This window comes from Juglans microcarpa x Juglans regia, chromosome 3D (genome assembly GCF_004785595.1).
Source record: "Juglans microcarpa x Juglans regia isolate MS1-56 chromosome 3D, Jm3101_v1.0, whole genome shotgun sequence".
In the NCBI taxonomy this organism is placed as follows: Eukaryota; Viridiplantae; Streptophyta; class Magnoliopsida; order Fagales; family Juglandaceae; genus Juglans; species Juglans microcarpa x Juglans regia.
The window spans coordinates 20959692-20980801 of NC_054598.1; the positions used below are offsets into that span (position 1 = coordinate 20959692).

General features: G+C 38.2%; 1 protein-coding gene across 2 annotated transcripts in view; it reads right to left on the minus strand.

The window, feature by feature from the left end:
- Positions 1–906: 906 nt before the first annotated feature.
- Positions 907–21110, minus strand: part of LOC121256271 — a 39729-nt gene continuing 19525 nt past the window's right edge. For both annotated transcript variants that reach the window (XM_041157008.1, XM_041157007.1), the window contains 17 exons: positions 19206–19354; positions 16402–16472; positions 16071–16265; positions 15879–15917; positions 14485–14592; positions 14011–14100; positions 13671–13746; positions 12980–13076; positions 12832–12901; positions 12566–12742; positions 12340–12462; positions 3913–3996; positions 2702–2886; positions 2365–2503; positions 2210–2269; positions 1607–1678; positions 907–1337 (listed from right to left, as the gene is read on the minus strand). In XM_041157008.1, coding sequence (XP_041012942.1) covers positions 1224–1337; positions 1607–1678; positions 2210–2269; positions 2365–2503; positions 2702–2886; positions 3913–3996; positions 12340–12462; positions 12566–12742; positions 12832–12901; positions 12980–13076; positions 13671–13746; positions 14011–14100; positions 14485–14592; positions 15879–15917; positions 16071–16265; positions 16402–16472; positions 19206–19354 — 1849 coding nt within the window. In that variant the 3' untranslated portion in view covers positions 907–1223. The remainder of the gene's footprint in view (positions 1338–1606; positions 1679–2209; positions 2270–2364; positions 2504–2701; positions 2887–3912; positions 3997–12339; positions 12463–12565; positions 12743–12831; positions 12902–12979; positions 13077–13670; positions 13747–14010; positions 14101–14484; positions 14593–15878; positions 15918–16070; positions 16266–16401; positions 16473–19205; positions 19355–21110) is intronic.

Sequence of the window (21110 nt, forward strand, 5' to 3'; positions counted from 1 at the left end):
GAGAGAGAGAGATCTGAAACACCTCTCCCTCGATCGAAGTACAAAAGCGTTTTTCCATTTGCAAGTGTGAATAAGGGAATGTCTCATTTGCCATCTTTTCTTGTCTCATTTGCCAATTGGGTTTAGGGTGGAAGAAATAGAAAACTACAGCAGCACCTATTATAGGATCCAGGATTACTCTTGAACCAAAAAAACATTCTTCAGATTTCTTCAAAGGAATGCAAGAGATGTAGAATCGAAAGTCTTCAACAGCAATCTCGAGACATTTGTAATCAATGCACATGATCTTCTTATTACGGGATTTTCTTGTAGAAGATGTTTTAAGGCAATTTGAATTTCGGATTGTTCCAACAACTAACCTCACAACGGCCAACCATAGTGAGGTATTCTTAGGTATTTTGTAAATAGTAGTGCAAAAATAATGATAAATATTGAATATAAATGAAAAGTATGAAAAATAATAATAAAATAATAAATAATAATGAAATATTCCAAGAATACCCGAGTACCCAAACTAAAATTCACAAAACCAACCATTTTAACTGGAAAAATGAATTTTACTCTTCATAAAATTTGCATGTAAAAACCTCTACAAGGAATATTTTTTTAAAAAAATTACAGGACATTTGAACATTTTCAAATCATATTCATGTGTGCATGTTATATAATATGCATTCTATGCCCGAACTCAAGACAACCAAAGTAAATTGAAATGATTCATATTTAGCACGAAGTGTATGCATATGCAATCTGATTGGATCTACTCAAAATTAATTTTGAAACTGAAATTTCATAAGAGAAATAATTCATGATATTTTAGAGATTTGTGCTTTACAAATCTAGAATTAAAACTAAGTATAATCTTGGATCTTGCACACTTACTTTAAGAACAAGTAAAGCTTTCTATACTACCAAATATAATCTTTTGATAAGGGATTGGAGGCTGTTCAAAATTGTTAAATATACTATCCTACAGTTGGGAAAAAACTTGTCTAAGATTAGCAATTTTATAGAAGGCACAACTAAGGGCCAAAAATTTTTGGATGAGGGAAAAGAAAACTATTCTATATAGCAACTTTATTGCATGGGATACAAGACAAGACCTTCTTCTCCTTCATCCGCTCAAAAAGGATGAAAAGGGGAGATTTCCTCTAGGGAGTACAACACCACCAAGAAAAGGGGCCCCTTTTTCCCAAGAATAAATTAATGATATGCCAGTAAAATTAGTCTCCGAAACCAAATGGTGATTTTCTCCTACTTCCACCTTCTCCATACTGTTCATTCCATTTCCTCAGCTCATTCATGCTTGCAGCATCATACGCAACCGATGGCCCGACCTATATAGCAGAATGAGACAATCACTTTATTGTTTATGCAATGTAACTGCCCTTTACAGCAAACAAGCTGGGGATGAAATGAATTGTACAAATACATATAAAGAATGAGGAAATTGATTGTTCGAATATTTCGTAAGATGGCTTAGTTGGTCATTTTCAGAATATTTTTTTTATATAAGTATCATTTTCAGAATATTCATGGACAAAGAGTAATTAAGAAAACATTTGATCCAAACAACAGCAAATACTTGTTAGTAAAGCTCCCCCACCTTGGCTTTTGACTGAATAAAATCATCCAAGCTAAGTGGTCTTAAGACCGGATCTGCAACATTTCTGCACTCCTGTAAAACAAAATAATGATATAATGAGCAAAGATTTGAAACATGTTGGAAGTAATGCAGAAAATAAGTAGCATAAGGTAACCAACACTGTTTCTACGTGTGAATTGTTTGATTGTGGCTTCTCAATTGCCTAAATGGTAGTTTAGGCTTTACATTCAGGAGTTAAAAGAACCTTTTGTCAGAACAAGACCAAAACACGTGTGATAAGGAACAGCAAAGAACCATCTCACTCCAATTCAATGGAGGCACAAATAGTGACCACAAGTGAGGCTTATCAGAAACAGATAATTAAATGATAAGCGCATTATGGTGAAAATCGAAGTGTCTTAATTGCTTGTGAAGACAGAAAACAAGCTACATAAATTTGAGTAACAATACATAAAGTATACATTCATGACTGACGCATTTCTAATTGCAAGGCTCATACCTGCATACGCTGTTGAGGTGTGCCTTGTGCCACACACTGGTGGAAATGGGATCTTAGATTGAATCTAAAAAACTTACTCAAGATAATGTCTAAAGGCACCTTACCTCTTTTTCTTCCTCTAAAAGTTCTTGGACAGGTCTATATGCTGCAGCAATACAAAGATTCTGCACCAAAAAACAGACAAACAAACAAATAAAAAGCACGTATGAGAGATTCCATATTCCCAAATTCCTTGAAGAAATTTTAACGTCACTCTTACCTTCAAATCACTACCAGAGTATCCATCAGTTGCATAAGCAAGTTTGTCAAACTGAAATTCAGATTCTAGATGCTCTTGCGAAAGAAATATTTTCAAAATCTTCATACGATTTTCAGCATCTGGTAGGTCTACATATATCCTAAATTGCACCAAACATAACTCCATTAGCTACAGTGTTAATTCTGTTTTGCTGCTTATTACTGTAAACTATAACCAAGCAAATAAAGCATGTATGGCTCAAATGCAGAATGTGGGAAGATTTTGACCAATAAATGACAAAACAACCAGCAAAATATAGCCTTCAATCCCAAGAGGATTTCTTACAAATCAAATTTACCTTCTTGGTAAGCGACGTATAACAGCATCATCAAGGTCAAAAGGTCGATTTGTGGCGCCCAGAATGAGGATTCTTTGGCTGTCTTTGGACCTCAATCCATCCCAAGCCGCCATGAACTCATTTCTCATTCTTCTAGTTGCCTCGTGCTCAGAGGCACCACCACGAGCACCAAGCAGACTGTCAACCTATAAAAGAAAACCCAATGTCTAAACAACCAGAGACAAACTATAAAATATTACACAAGGAGTCAATTTGTGAGACTAAGTCAGCGATGCATCACAACAAAACAAAAAAAGTCCATTTATATTTTGTGACCGCACCCTTTTAGCCCAAAACGGACCCCAAATCATAAATAAAAATATTAATGGATTATTGATGAGTAATTATCCCTAAAACTCATCACAGAACCTAAAAAGAATACTAAAACAGATTCAAGAATTTCTCATGTAATTCTTTCACCACTTGTCGTCACAGTTTAGCGAAATCAAAACTAAAAATAAATTGGAAAAACTTCCAGAAAGCATTTTATAGGGTACGTCCACCACAAGTAGTTAGAGAGGGTGGTTCAACATTCTTTTCTTCACTTGTTTCATGGAATATTCCTCCTTCAACACCACGTTGTTTATTAATGATAATAACTAATATCCTAACTTTCTCAAATATATAATAACTAATTTTACTTACAGAAATGTAGAATTAACAAATTTTGAAACTTCCATATCTTCTTAAACTTTTCCCGGCATTTTAGCTAATTAACTTGTCGCAAAATTACCAATACCTCTTTTAAACAAGTGTATGTATAGCTAATTAGCTGCTTAATCAAAACATCTGTAATTTGAAATGTGCAGTGTGACATGAAGATAACACAGAGAATATAAAATGACACATTAAAGACACCAAACAGTGTTTCTACAGAAAAATATAGTCAAAAAGTTAAGTTGCTTGGAAGCCAGTCAGACCCTGCCACCATAGTTTTTGTTGAGGAATAACAAACTTGAAAATCCAAAGCGATATGGAAGTTTACCAGCCCATCTAAACATAGTTTTAATTGTGAGAGCTAGCGTATAATTGGCCACAGGTGCATTCACATAAAATCTCTCTAAAATTATTCTTAGATATGTAACAAAATAAACACTTTTTTTTTTCTGCATCTTTTCACCACAGAAACCAACCTCATCATTTACTGCATGTTTTTCATAACGGAAACTCACCTCATCAACAAATATAATGACAGGAGCAAGCTTGCTGGCAAAGGAGAAGAGAGCCTTGGTAAGCTTTTCAGCATCTCCGAACCACTGTATTGGTAAAGAGAATAATGTTAGAATATTTTTTGCACCTAATAGAAAAATCAAACCCTTGAAAGAAACCCCATTTTGTTACTGGATTCGTATCAAACACCTGTGGGGTTAGAATCTGCAGCCTCTCACCCACCACCCCATACTTGCTAGAGTGCAGGTGCCATATGGGCTACAGCCCATTGGCAAAACCCGTTTGACTCAGTCATAAAACTAAATACTTCTGAAATATGAATAATACTACAAACTACCTATCAAAAAAATGCATAATACTACAAACTAATCGATTCAAGAATAAACATCGGCTTCGAAGAGCAAGTGCACAGGTCTGAGTTTTGAGAGCAGCCACTTTCTTCAAAAATAGCTGATAGGTACCATTTCCAATCACTGTTCCCATGGCCCCACTTTAATTGGGACAAACATTCGTTAATGACAAGTAGGGGTGTAATTGGTTCGATTCGATCCGTTTTGGACATATTTTGAAACCAAACCGGTCTAAGTTGTATTGGAATTCTGAGAACCGATACAGATTGATTCATCCAGGAAACTGGAACTTTTGGTGTTTACGATTTCGGTCTGTTCCAATTCGATTTTACAAGTGTGATTCGGTTTTGAGCTTTTTTGTTGGGCTAGTTGGTTTTTCTGACCCAAATGAAAAACATTTTACCCCAAATATGATACAAGTCCCAAACATTATTCTAAAAAACACCATATATATAACCACAAATATTATTTTTAAAAACACCATGGTGTGGATCTCAGAGAAGGTAAAAGGCTTTTACAGCTTTGTGGGCCTCTCTAGTAAGGGTTTTGAAAAACTAAGGGCGTTTACTTCCATCAATGCTTGCCATCACCATCAATCATTCATGATCACAAGGGAGGTAATTCTATCAGAGGCAAAGGCAGGGGGCCATCAATGCTTGCCATCACCATCAATCATGATCACAAGGGAGGTAATTCTATCAGAGGCAAAGGCAGGGGGAGGGCAGCAATACTTTGTCAATGAAGCCAAAAATTCGTCTTCAAATGTGAGAAGGTTAAACAAGAGTAAATGATTGCAGGTCAAGAATCTAATCAGGAATGGAAGGCAGTTATGTTTTGATTGCAAGAGACTAGTTGGTTGTTCTGTATAGGGCTCTCGTGTGCAGTTTGTGGGGCAGCCAACATGTGGATTGGTTCTATCTTGGCTTAAATGGGGTTTCCGGTTGGATTTTGCTCATGTGGAGTAGGAGGGTGGTAGAAAAAACTGATGAATGTGTGGCAGATTCTCCATCATGCATGTTCAAAAGTATCGATGACAATTTTGAGTGGACCTTTGCAGAAGTTTGTGGATCTAATGATGATGATACTAAGCGTCTTCTTTGGGATGAATTGGCGGGTTTAAGTAGTTGGTTGAATATTCCATGGTGTATCGGGGGAGACTAATGTCATTTGCTATCCAAGTGAGAGATGAGGCAAGATCACTATTCCCAGGCGATGGTCGAGCTCTACAGAATTCATTATTGAACAAGGCCCAATAGATATCTCTCTCGTGGAAAGGAAGTTTACTTGCTTAGTAACTGCAATTTGCAACCATGTTCTTGAATTGACTGGTTTCTTCTTTCTCCAAAATGGGAAGCTAAAATCCCCTACAGTTTCTCACAGAAGGCTCCCCAGATTTATCAGACCATTTTCCTTTGATGCTAGTTTATGATGATAAGGTGCAGAATAGAGAGTATTCAAGTTTGAGAATATGTGGCTGAAAACAAGTGATTTGTGGACAAGATGAAATTGTTGCAGAGGTCTTACTATTTGCAAGGTTCTCCTAGTTATGTTCTCCAAATCATACCGAAATATGCATGCAAAACTGCATTTCAAATTACTCAGGAGTTAAAGAAATAAATCATTGTCTACGATTCTTGTATGGATCTCTAATCTGAATTTATAGCTAGCATGAGGTCAAGGACTGCGTGCATTTATACATTCCACTGACCCCGAAATAGCCAAAACAGCTAAGACAAAAGGAATAGAGGATTAAGTTCTTGACTCAAAATGCCTTAGTGAGTTAGACAAGTTCTTGACTCGGTTCTTATTGCTAATGGGAGCCTGGATATTAGACTTAGATCTAGAGTGCCTGGGGTGCTATACAAAGTAGATCTCGAGAAAGCATATGATCATATAAATTGGGATTTCCCATTATATTTTATTGTTTTTTATAAGTAAGAATCTTTATTGAATGGAATGAAGGATTTCCCATTATATCTATTACGGAGATGTGGATTTGGGGAAAAATGGCAAGCTTATATAGCACAAGTATTTCTACTGTGCGTTTCTTTGTATTAATAAATGGTACCCCTTTTGGTTTCTTTACCACTTCTCAAGGCCTGCAGCAGGAAGATCCCTTGTCATCATTGCAATTTATCATTTTCATGGAAACTTTGAGCAAAATGTTAAAGGCGTTGGTTTAAGGGAGTTTTATTTCATGTTTCTCTGTGGGGGCTAGAAACACTAATGTAACCAATGTATCCCATCGTTTTATGTAGATGATACTTTTTTTTTTGACAAGTAATCAAAGATATATTAATAAAGATAGGCAAAGCCCAAGTACACAAGATGGTATACAAGAGATAAGACCTATCTAGGTCGAAGTAAGAGAAACTAGAAAGTCATGAAAAGTCAGGCCATTAAAATCTAAAGCAATGGCCCATAGAAATAAAGTACGGAAAAAAAACGTTCTAAGTTCCTCTGAAGACCGCTCTTTGTTTTCGAAAGTTCGATCATTGCGCTCTTGCCATATACACCACATAATACAGATCGGGATCATATTCCACACCGCCTTGATTTGTTGAGCTCCTCTCGGAAGTGTCCAGCTGGCCAATAGATCTACCATCGTTGCAGGCATAACAACGGCTAACTCTATCCGGCTAAATACTTCAACCCACAAGGCTCTAATAGTCTCACAGTGTAGCAAAGGTGATCCATTGTCTCGCCAGCTCTCTTGCACATGCAACACCAGTCTAGAATGACTAAACGGCGCTTCCTCAGATTGTCGGTAGTCAGAATCTTCCTTAACGCTGCTGTCCAAGTAAAGAAGATCGCTTTCGGAGGCACCTTATTTCTCCAGATTCTCCTCCATGGGAACCGGGCATTGGCAATAAAAGGATCGAACTGAAAAAATGCCCTTACCCGTAGGCGTCCACCACAGCCTATCGACTTGCTGTCCATTTGGCTTCATGGAATAAAGTAAGCTGAAAAACGCCTCAAAGGTGTCCACTTCCCAGTTTTGCGCTGCTCTACTAAATGTGACGTTCCACTGAACTTGGTCCCCTGTTAGAAGCATAAGGTCCTCTATTGAAGCTTCCTGGTTGCATGCCAATTGAAAAATAGCTGGAAATGTATCCTATAGGGCCTCATTCCCACACTATATGTCCTTCCAAAACTTAATGCGAGAACCCCTCCCCAACATAAATTTAGAAAGGCTACTAAAATCCCCCCACCCCTTCCTAATGTGTTTCCAAACTCCCACACCTCTAGGCCCGTACACCTCTTCAATACACCATCCCCCCCACATGCTTCCATATTTATAGTCAATCACCAGCTTCCATAAGGCTTCTGTCTCGTTATTATACCTCCATAACCACTTCCCAAGCAGGGCCCGATTGAAAATTCTCAGGTTTTTGATACCCAAACCACCAGACGAGATTGGTGTACACACCTTATCCCAGCTGACTAGGTGAAATTTGAATTCATCCCCTAGCCCAAACAAAGATAAAAAGTATGTAGGTAGGTTAGAAAGGATAATCTTGATAAGAGTCAAACGGCCACCTTTCGACAAGTACAATCTTTTCCACCCTGCCAATTTCCGTCCTATCTTCTCTATGACTGAATCCCATATGGATGAGACCCTTGCTGCAGCCCCCAACGGCAATCCTAGATAGGTAATCGGAAGAGAGGCTACCTTGCACCCAAGAATAATAGCTAGCTGCCTAGTGTTACTCACGTTCCCCACTGGCACTACCTCTGACTTGTCAAAGTTCACCTTCAAGCCTAACGCTGCTTCAAAGCATAGTAACAAAGCCTTCAAAGCCCTCAACTGGTTTTGATCCGCCTCACAGAATATGAGTGTATCATCTGCAAAAAGTAAATGAGACAAAGTAATAATACCCCTACTGGGATCACCAATCGTAAATCCGGTCACAAACCCGTGCATCACCGCCGCCGATGTCATCCTACTCAAGGCCTCCATAATAATAACAAAGAGAAGTGGGGACAAAGGATCTCCTTACCTTAGACCTCGAGAGCTACGAAAGAAACCGGTAGGGCAGCCATTAATCAATACTGAGTATCTGGCTGTGGATATGCACCACCTAATCCAATTACGCCACCTAGGCCCGAAGCCACACCTCCCCAACATATACAAGAGAATGACCTGTAGATGATACTCTATTGTTCAGTGAGAATGACCTGAATCATCTTCAGTATGTGCGAGCTCTAATTTTATGCTTTGAAGTAGTCCCCAGATTGAAGATTAATTCAGTTAAGTTGGAACTAGTTCTAGTGGGTCAGGTTGCCAATGTAGACAGCTTGGAGGGAAAATTTGATTTGCAAGGTGTCACCCTTCTGTGGAAGTCCGTTATATATGCACAAGTTGGGGAGGCTTGGGGTGGATGGTGCTCAAATGAGGTACGCGGTCCATATGGGGTACGTTTGTGGAAATAGAAAAGGTTGGGAGACTTTCTGGAGACATGCACATATTGTAATGGATGACGACACTTGTTTCAGATTTTGGTATAACAAATGGTGTGGTGAATGAAGCCTCCAAGACACTTTCCCTGCCATATTTGAGCTTGCACGAGCAAAGGATGCAACGACAGCGGACCTCTTGGACTTTTCTAGTGGCTCCCCTCAATGGAATGTTGATTTACTAGGGCAGCCCAAGACTGGGAGTTGGAGGCTATCACAAAGTTCTATGCAATATTGTATTCCATAAGCATGACTGACGGTACCATAGATAAGATGATATGGAGCCCTTCCAAGAAAGGTAAATTCACTGTCAGATCATTTCACAAAGTTTTAACGAGCCCAGGCATGCCCATATTCCCATGGAAGAGTATTTGGCAAACAAAAGCTCCTACAAAAGCAGTTCTTTTTTTTTTTTTTTGACAGCAACATTGGACAAAATTCTCACCATAGATAATTTAAGGAAACGTCGGGTAATGGTGTTGGATTGTTGTTGCATGTATAAGAAGAATGGTGAATCAGTAGATCATTTGCTTCTACATTGCGAGGTGGTTAGGACCATGTGGGATGATTTTTTTGCAAGAATTGGATTATCATGGGTCATGCCTCTTAGAATGGTGGATTTTCTAGCAAGCTGGAGAGGCCTCCAAGGTAATTCACAAGTTGCAACAATTTGGAAAATGGTTCCTATATGTATGTGTTGGTGTATTTGGAGGGAGCGAAATGATAGAATCTTCGAAAACCACGAGAGAACAATGGAGGAGCTGAAAGTTTTCTTCTTTAAAACATTGTTCTTATAGGTGGGGGCCATTGTTTGTAACAAACTAAATGTCCATGACTTTTTACTGTCAGTTGTAAACTCTAGTTAGGTACTTCTCCTGTATACTCCCTGTGTACTTGGACTTTGCCTATTTTTATGAATAAAACTTCTTGATTACCGATCGAAAAAAAAAAAGGTGTCATCCTTACCAATGAAGTATATGGTCTTCCATTAGGAGCCACCTTTACGACAAAAGCAGTTTGGGATGAGATTATTGAAAAGATTAAGAGGTGGTTGGCCAGATGAAAAGGGGATGCATTTATCCCAATTCCCAAGGGGGTACGATCACTTTGAATAAGAGCACTCTTTCTAACCTACCCACATATTTCATGTCACTTTTTCTGCTTCATTCTATCCTTGCTTTGCGCACTGAGAAGATACAAAGAGATTTCCTCTGGGGTAATTTAGCAGAAGAGGTGAGATTTCATTTCGTAAGTTGGGACAAGATTTGTCCTCCAATTTCTGAGGGAAGGTTGGGGATCCGTAATCTGCAATTATTCAACGAGGAAACTTTTGGGAAGTGGCTTTGACATTATCAAAATAAAATAGGAGACTCTGTGGAGAGTAGTAGTAGATTCCAATTACGAATGCTTGTAGGGTAGGTGGACTCCGAAAGAATGTTCCTCTGGATCAAGATCTAGATATCCGGAGAAGCCTGGATCCAGGAATATATCCAGATGCAGATATCCAGCTCCAGGTATAAATCCAGATTCGGAAATGTATTTAGATCCGGGCGGATTTGTGGATATCCACCCAGATACCCGGGTTTTTATTTCTGAAAAAATACCGGTTTTTTAAAAATTTGAAAAACAAAAATAGAAATGCAAACATAAACTATAATATCAGAAAAAATTAAATGTAAACAGAATTGTCTCTAGCTCAATCATTATCACTTAGCTTTACTCTCCCAGATCTTCAACCTTTGTCAAAATGTTCACAAATATGCTGCTTGTTTATATTACAGCTTATGAATCTTTCCTAATTTTCTTAATAATCAACTTGCACAGATGAATTCATTCATCCATTCAGTTTACACTTCACTACAGAATTCCCATTTCCGTTTCTCTCTGTTTTTCTCACTTCCCAAACAACAATCAAGAATCTTGATTTCTTCAGTATAATCAGACACAAACCTGAGCATTCACAATGATTATCTTTTCAATTGGTAGTGCAGCTCAGGTACTTGCAAGAAGATCCATTGGCTGCTTAATTATGGCTATGACAGTATTGCTTAGGATGGAAGGATAGAGAACTACAGATAATACAACTACCAGCATGCATTTTCATATAATTCGCCTTTCACTCTTGTAAATGTTAAACCTCAAGGGTCATCTTCAATTAATACAGATTTATTAATTAATTATTTTTAAATTTTGTATTTTCTTAAAAAGACGACAGGTAATATTTTTAAAGAAATGGATAGCGGGTATTACCCGCTATCCGTTGACGGATCCGCTATCAGCCCGGGTGTAGGGCAGAAATCTGGATACACCCGGATGGATACCGGATCCGGTTTTCCGTTTCTAGAAAGCGGGCCGGAGACCTGGCCTGGACATCCAAATTTCCAGGTTTCCGGTCTGCATGCACACCACTAAGGTGGAGTACAAATGAAGTCCATTGACTGGATTGCTGGATTGGGGTAGGCCTATGGAAGAAGAGTTTTTCTACTCATCACCCTACACCACACACCTGCTAAGGGAAAAAATATAAAAAGATAAAAAAATAAAAGTAGGTGTGTGGTGTGTGGTGTATGGTGTATGGATGATGAGTAGAGTTTTTCATGGAAGAATATTAGAAGAGGTTGTGGGAAGTTTCCTAACCATATCAAATGTGAGGTGGGAGATGGATCCAGAATTAGATTCTAGTTTGATCTACGGTGTGGAGATAGGATTCTTAAAGAAATCTTCCTGGTGATGTATGGTGTTGCTAGTGTTAAGAATGCTTTGATGACAGACAACTTGGAGATGCTGAGTAATGTCATTCAGTGGAATAATAGCTTCATCAAAGTGGCACAAAACTGGGAGGTTGATGCCTTAAGTGAGTTCTTTAATATGCTATACTCCAGTAGGCTTAGTGGAGGAGAAGAAGATGATAAGACTTTTTGGGCTCTGTCCAAGAGAGGGCTTTTCAGTGTCTGTTCTTTATATAATGTATAATCGGCCCTAATGTCAACAATCAACTAACATGGAATAGCATTTAGCGGACTAAGGTTCCATTAAGAGCAGCTGTTTTTACTTGGACAGAAACGCATGGGAAGATTCTCACAACAAACATAATAAAGAAAGATATGCGGTTGTAATTGACTAGTGTTGCATGTGTAAGGGTAGTGGTGAGTCCGTTGACCATCTCTTGCTTCATTGCAATGTTGCAAGAGCACTATGAAATGACTTCTTCAGGCAGGTCAGATTGGTTTAAGTCATGCCTAGAAGTATTGATGAGCTTTTCTATTCTTGGATAAGACTAGGTGGCCGCCCAAAAATAGTAGCAATATGAAAGATGGTCCCTATTTGCTTCATTTGGCGTGTTTGGAATGGGAGAAATAATAGGACCTTCGAGGAATATGATCGGCCGATAGAGGAACTCAAGATAGGTGTCTCTTGTATATCTCCTGTGTCCTAGAGTTGCGCCTCTTGTGCTTATCAATAAAGAATTATTACTTAAAAAATAAAATAGGAATAGTGCATCCAAGGATGGAAGAGTGATGAAGTGGAAACTAGAATACTGTAAGATCATAATAAACACAGCTAGTGGTTTGATCCTAAAACAGTGAGTATAATAGAATCAGCAACTCCTTTTCTGTGTACCTTCGAAGTAAGTGTTGAACCAGTTATACTGATGAAGTTGGCCCCTGCTTCTGTGGCAAGAGCCTTGGCGAGAAGGGTTTTCCCAGTTCCAGGAGGCCCAAAAAGCAATATTCCTTTGCAAGGCTGACAAAAGCGTCCACAAATCAGACAATGAGAATGCAAACCACAAACCCAAACTAACCTTGACCAAAATGCATTACAAATGACGAAGTCATAAAAATAATACCCTCAACAGGTTTCCTTGAGAGAAAAGCTCTGGTCTCCTCATTGGAAGAATGACAAGTTCCTTCAGTGCCTTCTTTACATCTTCTAGAGCACCTATATCATCAAATTTGACACCAATTTCACCAGGTGGAACCACTGCAGAAATAAAGTTGCTTTCGTATTCATCCTTCACAATGTTCTGTTATAATTTGAGCGTTAGAGGTGTACATGATATACAAAGGCTTTAATATTTCAACTTCCATATTCAATGTAAATGATAAAACATGCCTTCAAACTTTGCAAGGGCTTTCGAGACAATTCTTCTTGCTCCTTCAACCTCAAAATTGCCATTTCAAGGCTTCACACACAAAAACAGCAATCAACTTCAAGGTTTTGTAAGAACTTATATTATCTTTAGCAATGAAAAGAAAGTCACCTTTCACGTGGAAGATGCAACCTTCCGCCTTTTACTGATGGAAGCTGACAGTGAGACAAGTAATGATTTTTAGCCCAGCCAACAACTTTCTCTGCTTCTGCAAGCAAAATCGATAATGATGATATTCAGATAAAACTACTCCTTGACAGCAATGACCATCCAGTATGTAAAATAAGCAAGCCTACATTCCCTACTTTTTGCTAGATAGAAATACACAAGACATAAAGATCTATTCTTTAAATTCCTTGTTTTATGCTTTTGAGGGCAAAGAGGGAGAGAATTGAAGGCCATCTCAAGTACTAATTTCATAAGATCTTGCATCCCAACTACTATTTCTTTCTTAGCGCATCCTAACAACTTGGAATCAGCTAATAGATCTTTCTCCCCAATTAACTCTACCAATGATGAGGACCACCTTCCTTCATTACACATGAGCAAGCCATTTTTTGACAACTTTTCCTCGCTGTAATTAAGATGGTGCTGCATCTAATTTTCATACTTACATTTATCTCTTAAATTATATTTTACTGTATTAGCACCAATACATCTAATAGTTTTACTTGAAGATTCTCATGAATTTTGAGAAAACTTTACTATTTGGCATCAACAATATGATATTTGCACAGGGAATATAACAATGAAAGTTTTTAACAAAGAAAAATTACAAATCGTTGTCATTCTAGTTTCTTACTTCTTTTTGTCAACATCACGCCATCTATATTTACATTCAATAGATCCATGCATGACAGCTCATGGTCCTCAAGAACCTACATTCACAACTTCAGCAGTCAGTCCCATTGGTCAAATAGGTTCAGTGACATAAAAAACTGTAGGCACTAAAAATTTAAACAACTCAGAATAGAAGATGTCATTGTCATAGTATATGTCCGTATACTTGGGCATTTTTGTCTCTCTTTTGATTAATAAAAATTTGTTTACGAATAAAAAAAAAAAGATGTCATTGTCATAGCAAGTACATATTTATCGGAAATACCAACTTTTGCTCAAAACAACTTTAGCTAGCCCCATACCCCATGCAACTCATTCAAACTGCTCCGTGTTATCACAATCCTCCTGTCTTCTTCAACCTGTTTATTGAATGTTCTAAGATTATCTTCCTCCTACAAAAATCAAGGATGATAATAATTATGAAAATCGCCAAAACTAATTTGTGGCTTGCAAGAACCAATTAGAATAAAAAGTTACAGCAATAAATGAATATATATCAAAGCACAAAAGAACCCAAATGGTGTGCTAAACAAACCCCTGCTCTCCTTCCCGGTAGACACTCAATGGACAAGCAATCCCAAAAGTTTGACTCTACTAAGAGGAAGCTCAACTCCATCAAGTGTCCCCCTACTCCTTACACATCAACAGTAACATAATGCAAAGAAAGACCAAAAAAAGCAAGCTACGAGTAACAAAACATCATTATAATACTTCACAAGCATATTACACTGGCTATTTCATTCTCTGGTATGTTCAAGAATAAGTCAAACATTTACCTTGGGCGGATATATGCAGAAAACATTATTGAAGAGCTTATATATTTCGTTCTCATCAGATCTCTTCGTTGCCTTAAGACCCTCAGTAAGATGCTTTAAAGGGAGAGGCTGGAAAGTAAAGGTAAGTCAAATTCAATATTACAACAATAATATGACAGGTACACATAACAACCACAAGAGTAATCAATAGTACCAATGATATAAGTGGTTCACAGAACATAATCAGAATTTCTAACATGTATTTTAAGAAGAAAGTGGTGTAAATAAGCCATCTATATAAAAGAAACATGGGTGTCAGTACACTGGAAAGTTACAAGTCAAACAGTTATAAGCTTTTTGTTACGTCAACATAATCTGCAGCCAACCAAGTACTCCACTTAATTCAGAACATACAGGCCAAGAGAATACGAGATCCTAAACCTGTCTCTCAGAATAAATGTCTATATGTAGTAGTGTACTCTTTGTTTTCCAAAACATTATCTTTTTCCCCTCCTCAACTAACACCCCATTTGCTATGTGTGCCACGAACTACCAATTTTAAGATTCTCAAACTGCCAAAAAATCACAACATACCAAAACTTTGCAACGTATGCCCTCTTTGAAATTTGATCAAGATAGTGGAAAAATAGGTGAAATGGAAACAATCTTGAAGGACGGATCTTATCAGGAGGGTGCCACTATTGGTAGTGTGGGATGACCCTTACCAAAAAAATATATATTTATAGGTTAGGAGTACAGTGTGTAATTTCACCTTTTTCAAACAACTGCCTATGCCTAACAAATAGTAACATATTTGGTCACATTTGGAGACAGGCTTTATCTTGGCAACCACCTACATTGCAAAGGCTCCCTCGTAATCTGTTCCATGTGTTTGAGTAAACCCTAAGCCACTATCCTGACCTTTTCCTCCTTTCTCCTATAAAGCTTGCCAGAAATGGGCAAAGAAAAGGAGCATGGACAATATAAAAAAAAAAAAAAAAAAAAACTGATCTGTATGAAGTAAGATTAGTTTTATTATAACTTCCAAAGAGACTGCTGAAAGGTAATAGCTTTCACTAGAATATATGCGCCACAAAGCATTTCATGCAATATGCCCACAAAGCATATCCCGACAGATGCCCAGGAGTGCACTTCCTAGTACTATCGAAACCATTGAACTTTTTAATAGAAGTGTAAAGCAAATACCACTGTAAGGTTAAAGACACATTCTTCAAATGTATTCTATATGGAAATTTGAGAAGCCTGCATGTGCACAAATTATTACAACAATTGAACCATTTAATGAACACTATAAAAGGGTCAGAAATCTGTGATAGTACAAGAAAAGTCGACAATCTATCTCTTTAAATAGTATGTATCCATTGCAAAGCCTTCTTAAGGATAGCAAGCATTACCAACTTAGCAAGGCGCCCAAGATTTGGGAGTATCATCGTCTGTCAAGAATCATGTAAAGAAAAAAATAAGAAAACATCGCCAACAAGTTATGAACAGGTTTAAAAAGACAAATAATGCCCTCAATATGCGCATTTGTAGATATATATATATATATATAAGTTGACAATTAACATTAAACTCATGAAGCTTACAAATTTATCCTTCTCCTTCAATCCCGATTCAACTATGTTCTGCCCACAGATCAGAACAACTGGACCTGATAATGAGTCAAACATTCCCTGCACCTTATGGACAAACTCCTTACGATTTGACTTGGGAACTGCTCTAGACAACCATTCAGAAGAGTCTGGAATATAGACAATGAGGGGTTGCATGGATCTCAAAACCTAAAAACAAATCAAAAGTGAACATCTGTTGTTTAGGAGGCATTGCCTGAAGCATCTTCACATTTGATAGAGTTTTTTGTTGTTTTATTGTTATTCACAACACATTAGAGATGTCCAGCATATATTGACAGTATACCTCGCACAAAGCCTCTATTGCGACAAAGCAATCTTCTATCTGCATGTCAAGATCATGCTCTATCTCCTTAACTGTTAGGTGAAAAAAATTCACTTCTTTAGGATGAAATGAGCATATACACAGGCTAAGATTGACACACATATCAGAAGGTTATCATCAACAAGGCATTGCAGCTGCTAAAACTTTTAAGAAAAAATTAAGCCAGTATTAGAAACCTCATTTTTGGGCCAATTAGTTCAACATTTTTTATATGAAGATAAAACTGAAAAAAAAGGTGCACTATCCAAGTACACATTGAGTATACATCAATCAAGGATTGGTGTTTATCTGCAATAGTTAATAAATCAATTGAGATCATATACGAAATAAAATTATAGCCAATTCTGTAACCTAATGTCATAATTAAAGCACCGTTGCAGTATAGATGTCAATCCCCATTACTGTTACATAATTATTATTGTTGTCGTTAATGTTGTTTTATGTTTATAGTATGACTAGAATCGAGCTGTAACCTATCGAGGATATCTAGATTGCCCACGAATTCACACTTATCAATACAAAGTAGCTAGGTCTACCATTCTGTCAAGCAATGGAGTGGTTAACCTCAAAACTTCACCCAAAAATATCTTTTTCGCCCCTGCTGGTTCGAAAAGCTCCAACTAGTGGGAAAAAAAGGGGTTAAAAAAAAGCCTGGCAGCTAAAGCTGAAGGAACATAAATAAGCAGCCATCCAATAGTACAACTTAATGAAAAAGAAAGCTTTCAGTTGCTCCATTGGACTGGTGTTGTCTACAAAGCTCCAATTGTTTCCCCTTCCATAACTACATTAAATAGATAGGGACAATTCTCCACAAGATCCAGCTGCAAAAAATATCATATTTTCCATTTCTGCATGCTAATTAACCTGCCACCTGCCTAGGCATCACCCAGTCTAGTCTAGCCCAAAGAGACCAAGAACTGAATACCACATAGTTCTAGCTATCACAACAGATGGTGTGATACCCCATATGATATGGATAAGAGTAGGTGGTGTATGGGATCCCACATTGCTTGGGAATGAGAAGTTCTTGCTCTTTATAAGGTTCCAATGGGGCTCCAATTGTATCATTGACTAGTCTTTTCAGAGTATAGGTCATGTGGTTTGGGCCTTTCATTGGGGCGTTACAAATAGTATCAGAGACAGGTTCAACCAGAAATGTGAGACTTGAGTCATGCCACTTACAATAGATAGGCCAGACAGTCGGGAATTTAAGGGGGGTAGATTGTGATATCCCATATGATATGGATAAGGGTAGGTGGTGTATGGGATCCCACATTGCTTGGAAATGAGAAGTTATTGCTCTTTATAAGGTTCTAATGGGACTCCAATTGTATCAATGACTAGTCCTTTTAGAGTATAGGTCATGTGGTTTGGGCCTTCCATTGGGGCGTTACAGATAGGGAAGACAACATGCGCAGGGCCATGTCCAAGAGGGGTGTTTGAAGTCAAGTTGTTCTATTGTGCATTGATCCCTTGTGATAGTACTGCCTTTCCATGGAAGCCCATCTGGCCGAGTGAAGCCCCTCAAAAGTGACTTTCCGCATTTGGATGATTGCACTAGGGAAGACCCTTACATTGAAAAACCTACGGAGGATATATGTCATGCTAATGAAGTGGAGTTGTGTAGAGGGATGGGTAGACTATGAATTACTTGTTACTATAAATCATATACATCTTGTGTACCTAGGCTATGCCTCATTTACAAATGAATAAAGGTTTTTTATTACCTATAAAAAAAAGCAATAAATCAAGCATAAAATTAGTTAAAGAGATTCAACTCCCAATTATGTGCCACTCTGATAAAGTAAACTTCCCATTAAGAGGATCGACTTCAAAATTTTGAATCTGTAAATGATCAAGTGTGGATGCATCCTTGGCCCGAGCAATGCAGAATACATTCAAAAATTCCCTTTAAGAGGCTACTCTATACACAACACATCATGCCAAAACTTTATCTTGGACCAATTGCCCACCACATATCTGGTATATCGTGAGAACTCCCCCAACCCCTTTTGATGTTGTTCCATAATCCAATTCCATAACACCCAATCCCACTTTGTGAAAAGGAATGACACACATATAGTGGATAAGTTATAAAGGAAGTCATGGGAGGTACGTCTCACATTCACAACTTACTAGGTGAAACTGGGCTTTATAAGTGAGGTCATGGAAGGTCCAAATTGATTAGTCTTTTTGGGATACGGTATCAAAACCACCTAATAAGGGCAGCCATTGGATACTAGAGGCTAGAGCACCATATATATGGCCTTGACAAGGGTGTCAAGAATTTGAGAGGGGGCATTTAGGGTTATCCAATGATATGGTCCCAACCAGACAGGCCAGTTCTTAACAGGCTCAATTTGGTTCTTTATCCTATTTTTTTCAAAATTGACTAGACCAGTTCAGTCCTCAGTGCACTGAGACCGAACAGAATTGATCCTAAGGCAAAAGCCCAGCCCCACGTCTAGAAAGTATCAACCCATCCTAGGTATATAGTGCAACCCTCCTGTTATGAAATATAGGCTCATCCTAGATATGTGTGATTATATAAGCTCCAAGCCCATAAAAATCTTTGTTTAGCCCAGGGCCACCATATCCACATAAATAAATAATAAAATAATAATAGTAATAATTCCTGTCATTAAAAGATGGGATTGTCGTTGACTGTTTGTTCCAAAGAAGGGATAAACTCCATCCACATTGAACTGAGATAAATTCCAGCCAGAGAGAAATAATTTTTTTTTACAAGTAATCAGGAAAGGTACCATCTATCCAATAAATCGAAGGTTTTGAAGGCTCTTCTTTGAGTTTCTCCTCCTCTTCATTAGAGTTCTTTTCACAAATATCCAAAACGACAGCAACGCGATCACCATTCACCTCATATACCTCCCCACGTTGACCATTTGATAAAGGCCTGCAATCATGCCAGACTTTGATTAGTGACTGTAAGATAGTACTATTATGAATGTACAAAAATAACGCAACCACAATCTAACTTCAAGTATTTATCTGTTATGCTGATTTGCAAATCTTCAGGTTCCAACTAGTAACATTTTTTTGTTTTGATAAGTAACCAATTCTATTAATAAGAATAGGCACAGCCCAAGTACAAGATGGTATATAAGAGGTAACACCTATCTAGGAGGAAGAAATTGAAACAAGAAAATCATGAAAATCAAGGCCCTTGAAATCAACAACTTTGGCCCACAAAAACAAAGTTCTAACGAAAAATAATCTAAGCTCCTCTAATGAGTGCTCATCGTCCTCAAATGTCCATTCATTACACTTTTGCCATACGCACCACAGAATACAAATAGGTACCATCTTCCACATAGCTGTAACTTGTGGAATACCGCCTAGATTTGTCGAACTAGCCAAAAGCTCAACCACTGTGGTAGGCATAACCCCGGCTAGCTCTAACCGTCTAAATACATCTTCCTATAATGCTCTATCAACCTCGCAATGCGGTAGAAGATGAACCACAGTCTCGCCATTGTTTTGCACATATAGCATCAATCCACTATAATCAGCCTGCATTTCTGTAAGTTATCCATCGTCAAAATCTTACCCAAAGAAGCTGTCGAGCAAAGAATGCTGCTTTGGGAGGCACTTTTTTCTCCAAATCCTTCTCCATGGAAAGTGATTGTTCGGCAATTGTGTGAGAGACTTATAGAAAGAGCGAACCAAGAATATACCTTTACATGCAGGTACCCACCACAATGTGTCAGATCTTTGAGGGCTCAGTTTTATGGAGTACAAGAGTCTAAAGAAATCCTCAAAGTTGTCAACTTCCCAATCTTGGACCGCCCTAGTAAAGCTCACGTTCCATTGGACTAGGTCACAAGATAACTCCATGAGTTCACCCACTGAAGCTTCTTTCTCACCTACAATCCTGAAGACTGAATGAAATGAGTCCTTGAGGGTTTTATCTCCACACCATAAGTCATACCAGAATTTTATTATTGAGCCACCTTCCAGCACAAGTCTAGTGTGACAAGCAAAAACCCCCCACCCTCGTCTAATATGCCTCCAAACTCCCACTCCATACGCCCCTTGTACCTCCCTAGTGCTCCACCTCCCCCGCATACCTCCATACTTGCAGTCAATCACCGACTTCCATAAAACTTCTGGTTCCTTATTGTATCACCACAACCATTTCCCAAGAAGGGCCCGATTAAAAACCCTCAGGTTTCTAATACCCAACCCACCAGAAGAGATTGGGGAGTATCCTACTTAACTAGGTGGAATTTGAATTCATCCCCTAGACCACTTCAAAAGAAATTATGATGAAGTTTCTCAATACAGGTCACCACACTTGTTGGAATTGGGAATAAAGATAAAAAAAATAAAGTTGGTAAATTTCACAGGGTGCTCTTGATTAAGGTGGTCCTGCCACCTTTCTACAAGTACAATCTCTTCCAAACCTTACATTCAAGAGTGTTAGCCAGCTACTAGATGTTGTGAACGTTACCAACTAGAACCAATTCTGACTTGGCTACATTCACTTTCAACCCGGATACAGCCTCAAAACAAAGTAGAAGCCCCCTCAATGCCCAAATCTAGCTTTGTTCTACCTCACAAAATATTAGAGTATCATCTACAAACAATAAGTGAGAAATGTTAAGAGTATCACCGACCAAAAAACCAGCCACAAAACCATTGCTAACCAA